The 6,354-nt window shown below is 51.5% G+C and overlaps 3 protein-coding genes across 5 annotated transcripts in view; 2 read left to right on the forward strand and 1 right to left on the reverse strand.

Moving 5' to 3' along the window:
• Gpank1 (G-patch domain and ankyrin repeats 1) overlaps positions 1-1,077 on the forward strand; it is a 5,129-nt gene extending 4,052 nt beyond the window's left edge. For all 3 annotated transcript variants that reach the window (XM_029471515.1, XM_021150113.2, XM_029471514.1), the window contains one exon: positions 482-1,077. In XM_029471515.1, the coding sequence (XP_029327375.1) occupies positions 482-926 (445 nt within the window). In that variant the 3' untranslated portion in view covers positions 927-1,077. The remainder of the gene's footprint in view (positions 1-481) is intronic.
• A 1,678-nt stretch (positions 1,078-2,755) lies between these two features.
• C17H6orf47 (chromosome 17 C6orf47 homolog) lies at positions 2,756-5,345 on the forward strand. The gene is made up of 3 exons (XM_029471517.1): positions 2,756-2,945; positions 3,138-3,280; positions 3,417-5,345. The coding sequence occupies exon 3, from the start codon at positions 3,610-3,612 to the stop codon at positions 4,489-4,491; it is 882 nt and encodes a 293-aa protein (XP_029327377.1). The 5' UTR covers positions 2,756-2,945; positions 3,138-3,280; positions 3,417-3,609; the 3' UTR covers positions 4,492-5,345.
• Positions 5,346-5,481: 136 nt separating this feature from the next.
• Positions 5,482-6,354, reverse strand: part of Apom (apolipoprotein M) — a 2,975-nt gene continuing 2,102 nt past the window's right edge. The window contains exon 6 of the mRNA XM_021150121.2: positions 5,482-5,624. Coding sequence (XP_021005780.1) covers positions 5,599-5,624 — 26 coding nt within the window. The 3' untranslated portion in view covers positions 5,482-5,598. The remainder of the gene's footprint in view (positions 5,625-6,354) is intronic.

The following is a 6,354-nucleotide window of genomic DNA, read 5'->3' on the forward strand; positions in this document are numbered from 1 at the left end:
GGGAGGCAGAGGCAGGCGGATTTCTGAGTTCGAGGCCAGCCTGGTCTACAGAGTGAGTTCCAGGACAGCCAGAGATACACAGAGAAACCCTGTCTCGAAAAAACAAAAACAAAAAAAAGGTTAATGTGGAAAGGGCTGGGGTAGGATGGCATGGTGCTTGTCACACAGTTTGCACTTTATAAATGCCAGCACTACTCATTATTCCTGAGAGCTTGAGGCCTACCTGACAGGATTCTAAATATTCCCTTCAGGACAAATGGAGAGGGGCCAGCATAGCTTGGTTAGAGCACCTGCCTAACATTGGGAAGACCCTGGGGCCCCTCTCCAAGACAAGATGAAATGCAACCAAAAGATGCTGCTGACATTGGGAGAAAGGCAAAAAGTACTTTGCTCAGCTCTGCCTGGTGCCTGAACAACTTGAGGCTCTGTTCGTCTTTTTTTTTTTTTTTTTCTCCTCTATAACATATTTCTTTTTCTGCAGATCTACCCCCTCCTCGTCCCAGTTCTGTGAGGACTGTGGTGCCCACTTTGAAGACTCCAACCACCGCACATCTACTGCTCACCTGCTGTCACTGTCCAGGAAACCCCAGCCCTCCAACCTTCCCCTTGGGGTGCCCACTTCCAGTCCTGGCTTCAGGCTACTGCTAAGAGGTGGCTGGGAACCAGGAATGGGCCTAGGACCCCGGGGTGAAGGCCGTGCCAACCCTATCCCCACTATCCTCAAGAGGGACCAGGAAGGATTGGGTTATAGATCCCCACCCCAACCCCGAGTCACACACTTTGCAGCTCGGGATACTCGGGCTGTGTCTGGGAGAGAGAGAGTCCCTCGAGTTGCCACACTAAGTCAGAGGGAGAACAGAAGGCGAGAAGAGAAAGGCAGAGCCTGGGAGCGTGATCTAAGACTGTACATGAACCTCGAGTTCTGACTGATAACGGACTGGCCCTGGTCTGTCACTCGCTGGACTTGGGCCTCTGACTTGGACACTTGGACTTCCGAACCCTTAGGCCTGGGCTGTTGGGCTCTGATTTTAAAGAGAAGGGCAGAGAGTTGGGAGATAAATAAACTTCCTTCCTTGTGGTTTGTTTACTTTCTTGAATGATATAGTAGGGAATTGAAACAAATCTAAGTCACATGGAAGTCTCACTTGAGCCAAAAGGACAAGCTCTCCAGGTGACAAAAGAGAGTCCCTAGTCCTGCTGGCTGCATTCTACCTTCTCCTTGAACCACTCCCCCCCCACACACACACACATATACACACTAGGAATTGCCCCACTTTGTAAAACACCCCTCTGAGTATGTGTCTAGGCCAGTCAAGTCAGTGACAAGTATCATAAACCAAGTGTGCTATGTGCTGGAGAGGGGCCGGCATAGCTTGGTTAGAGCACCTGCCTAACACTGGGAAGACCCTGGGGCTCCTCTCCAAGACAAGATGCAACCAAAAGATGCTGCTGACATTGGGAGAAAGGCAAAAGGTACTTTGCTTTGCTCTGCCCGACACAAACCTTGAACTCCTTGAGGAAGCCAGCTGTGATGAAGTGTAATACCTTGTGGTAGGGAATTTAAAAGTCCCCAGAGAGGAAGTAGAGTCCTGCAGGATTGGCCAGTGAAACTAATGTCATCCAACCTGTGTGACATTCTAGCTGTGACCAGAGCTCTGACCTCCCAGATAAAAAGTTCAAGAGGATTTTTTTTCTTTTTTTTTTTTTTTAAAGATTTATTTATTTAATATATGTAAGTACACTGTAGCTGTCCTCAGACATCTCAGAAGAGGGTATCAGATCTCACTACGGATGGTTGTGAGCCATCATGTGGTTGCTGGGATTTGAACTCATGACCTTCGGAAAAGCAGTTGGTGTTCTTAACTGCTAAGCCATCTCTCCAGCCCTTGTTTGTTTTTTGAGACACAGTCTCTCACTATGTGTAGACCAGGCTGGCATCAAACTCAGCTAAAACTGGTTCTGGAGTGCTACATGGGGCTTTACAGCATGGGGGATTAACCTAGGGCTTCATACCTGCTTACTGAGTTAGGATTCCAAGGCTTAAGGCAGTCCTAAGACAACATTTCACTCCCTGAAAACCAGGCAATATGCTTTTCTACACTTCTCTTCCGTACTTGCCACCCCCAACCCCTTGGGATGCTTATACAGAGTGCTAGGAACGTGAAAGCTTTCAAACCCCAGTCTGAAATGCCAAAGGGCGGCTGCTTAAATCACGTGGCTCCTGTTATTTACCTTTCTGGACCAGCATTACAAGATATCACAGGTGAGAAATGGAGGAATGGCGGGGGGTTGTGAGAAAGAACCACAGAGCAGCTGGAATCGCCACACAGGGAAGCAGTGGCAAGAGGATCGACTCAAAGGAAGTCTGGGCTACATATGTCCAAGCCTTTCCTGAGCTATATACATAGGGATCTAAGCTACATATATAGGGGACCTGTCCTTAAAAACAAAGCTGGGCAGTGGTGCAGCGTGCCTTTAATCAAGGAGACAAGAGGCGGGCAGATCTCTCTTGAGTTCAAGGCCAGTCTGGTCTACAGAGCTAATTCAAGGTAGCTAAAGTTACATTGAAAAACAAAACAATAATAAATCTTAAAAAAAAAAAAAAAAAAAAAAAAAACAAAACAAAAAATCCCAAACTAAGGGCTAGAATACCTAACCAGTGTCAGGGGCGGGAAGGTCTGGGAGGTGAGCAGCAGAACCCGGGTTCGTGCTCAGGGTCGGGCCTTAGGTGGTCCTCTCTCTACGCCTGCGCTAGTGAATCGCGGGGGCTTCGGAGGAGGTCGCTTTGTCGAGTCCGCCTCACGGGTTGCGGAGCTCCGCCCACGCTGGTCCCTCCCGACCCGGTACAGCTGCTTCCGGGCTCGCACGGCTCCCGGAGGCCGCTCCCCGGACGCTGGGCCCCACAGCTACTCACTGCGCGAGCACCCAGACGCCTGGGTCCCCAGGTAGGCCTGCACTGTGTCTTGCGTCTGCGATCTCCAAGGACATCTCTGTTCTGACCTTGCGGAGGCCGCGTCTCAGCTGCGCCCTCGCGGGACAGTAGGGCCACTTTTTGGAACGATAGCTTCCTAAGTTAAGGGATGCACTTAACTGACTGGAGTTCGCTGGACACTTCCATCCTGTCTTCCTCTCAACAGAGACTTCCTGTTCCTTGAGCTCCCTTGGGCAGCGATTTTAAGGTTCCTCAGTTTCAGGACCGAAGGACCCTGGGCCACCACCTTCTCTCCTTCAATGGAACACCACCTCTCCCCTTTCTGGGGCACCTTGGGATGTGGTCTTGGTGAGTGAAACTTGGGGTGCTGACTGCTGGGAAGGAAATCTGAAAGCACAGAACATTGTGGGGGTGACCCTGGCCTTATCGGGCCCTAGAAGTCTTGTTAGTGTGTGGGGTGGCAAATGGATTTCTTTTCCCCTAGACTGACACGGAAGCAGACCATTTACCACACTTGGGGCTGTGTGAGTCCTTTCTGAATTCAGAGTAGGACGACATCACCAAGCAGACACCTCTTCTGAACCGGAACTGCTTCTGGCTTCAGAGGAGATCCTGAGAGTCTTAAGCAGAGCCAGGAAGTGGTCACAGATTTGGGAAGCGCATTGCACAGCTCAGTCATGTTCCTTCGACGGCTTGGTGGCTGGCTACCTCGACCTTGGGGTCGAAAGAAATCAACAAAGGCTGATTTGCCTGCCCCAGAACCCAGATGGGTGGACAGCTCCCCAGAGAATTCGGGGAGTGACTGGGACAGTGCTCCAGAGACCATGGGAGATGTGGGGCCCCTTAAGACCAAGGATTCAGGAACACGGAGGCTCCCCGGGGCTGCTCCAGAGTCTAGCAGGGACCTCAAAGTGGATCAACTGGGGAGCAAAAGAATGGATTCCCTCAAGCGGGACAAGACTGCCTCTACCATTCAAGAGCCTGCAAGACTGGAGTCTGGAGGAACCATTCCCAAACTTGCCTGGGATCCTGTGGATTCAGGTGGCGTGAAGAACCTTGGAGTGTCCGCTCAAGGGAGACTAGGCACCACTGGGCCAGAAGCCCTGTTGGAGAAACCTGGTCGCCGTCAGAAGCTGCTGCGTTGGTTACGGGGGGAACCAGGGGCTCCTTCACATTACCTGCAGGACCCAGAGGAGTACCTGCAGATCTCTACCAACTTGACCCTGCACCTGCTGGAGCTGCTTGCCACAGCCCTGCTGGCTCTGTGCTCCAGGCCACTCCGAGCCATCTTGGATGCTTTGGGCCTTCGAGGACCTGTGGGCCTCTGGCTACACGGGCTGCTATGTTTCCTGGCCGCCCTACATGGGCTCCACGCTGTGCTGAGCTTACTTACTGCCCACCCCCTGCATTTTGCCTGCCTCTTTGGCCTGTTGCAGGCCCTGGTGCTGGCTGTCAGCCTCCGGGAACCTGTTGAAGATGAGGAGACCGCTGATTGGGAGAGTGAGGGGCAGGAGAGGGAGGCCAAGGAGCAGAGGGAAGGTCCCGGAAGGGTGTTGTGACTGGGAGAGGGTGGGAGCAAAGGGTAAAGATAGTGGGGTGGCCTTTAGGAGGAAGGTGGGGAAACCCAGATTGTAAGCACAGAGACCTCAGGGATGGGGAGGAAACTCAGGCACAGGCGCTCCTGTCACACTTGACAGACAGGGCTGGTTAGGGTGGCCAGTAATGGACAATGGGACATCACCATTGAAGTCACCAGCCTTTTTTTTTTTTTTTGGTTTTTGAGACAGGGTTTCTCTGTATAGCCCTGGCTGTCCTGGAACTCACTCTGTAGACCAGGCTAGCCTGGAACTCAGAAATCCGCCTGCCTCTGCCTCCCAAGTGCTGGGATTAAAGGCGTGTGCCACCATGCCCGGCAAAGTCACCAGCTTTTGTTATTTCTTGCTTTTACATTTACCCACTTTTTTTTTTTTTAATTTCCACCTCCACTTTTTAAAAGCAAAATAGAATAAAAGCAACTGTGGAGAATGGACACTACAGGGCCCTTTCTAAGCGCAGGGGTGGATGGGGCCAGAGGCAGGACAGAGATCTCTGCATTAAGAGTTGATGGGGAGACCCGAAGTGTCCCTTGGATCCTAGGACTAGAACAGTCTAGAGGAGAGTGAGGCTTTGAGGGAGAAGAAGGGGCTTCAGGTGCCGCAGTACCTGCAGGGAGGGTCTGCAGGTTGGTGGGAGCCAGACGAAACAGAGCTGCTGTGGGCTGGATTGGCATGAGGAGCAGCACAGAAGAGCTGGCAGCTCTGAAGGGCAGTGGGGGAAGGAAGCACCGTGCCTGCCTCTCCACACAGTCATTGCTCACTCAGCAATAAATGTGCCACACTACATCCTAAATACACCAGTCCAATGTGAAAGGTTCCACTCAGTGTCCTTCCTGATGCCTGAGAGCCGGGGGTTTGAGGTAGTGGAGGTGTCCCCGTCAGGGGGTGAGGTGGAAGGGGAAGGTCAAAGTGGAGAAATGATATCTTTGATGTCTGCAGACAAAACCCAGGAGATGAGGACTGACAAATCATCTTTATTATCCACGAGGGGGGGTGGGAGTCGCTGGCTTCTCCACTCGAAGCTGGGCTCCTATCTCGTCTGTCTAGGACACGGGTGAAGTCACTGGTCACTTACTTGCTGGACAGCGGGCAGGCCTCTGTGGGGGGAGGAGGGAGAGAGTAAGAGGGTGGTCGTCCAGGGGAGGAGTGCCATTGGCACTGGAGTAAGGTAGGAGACTCTATATCTGGCCCTCTCCTCCCTTTATCTAAAGCAGTGGTTCTCCAGCTGTGGGTCATGACCCCTTTGGGGGGGGAACAAACCACCCTTTCACAGGGGTTTCGTACAGATACCCTGCATATCAGATACTTAAATGATTCATAAAAGTAGCAAAAGAGCAACAAAATAGTTTTACGGTTGGGGGGTGGGGTGTCACCACAACGTGAGGAACCGTGTTAAAGGGTGTTTGGAAGGTTGAAGACCACTGCTCTAAATACTAGGAAACCTATCTTTCACCTCTTTTTTTTTTTAAGATTTATTTATTATATGTAAGTACACTTCAGATATTTTTTTTCTTCTCTCTCTGGCCCCGCCCGTCTGGCCCCGCTCTCTCCTGCCCAAAGATTTCTTTATTTATGTAAGTACACTAGCTGTCTTCAGACACCCCAGAAGAGGGCATCAGATCTCATTACAGATGGTTGAGCCAGCATGTGGTGGCTGGGATTTGAATTCAGGACCGTTGGAAGAGCACTCAGTGCTATCTCTCCAGCCCCTCGTTTTTATTTATTTTTTATTTTTTGGTTTTTCGAGACAGGGTTTCTCTGTGTAGCCCTGGCTGTCCTGGCACTCACTTTGTAGACCAGGCTGGCCTCGAACTCAGAAATCCGCCT

The sequence above is a fragment of the Mus caroli genome, chromosome 17, assembly GCF_900094665.2.
Source record: "Mus caroli chromosome 17, CAROLI_EIJ_v1.1, whole genome shotgun sequence".
Lineage (NCBI taxonomy): Eukaryota > Metazoa > Chordata > Mammalia > Rodentia > Muridae > Mus > Mus caroli.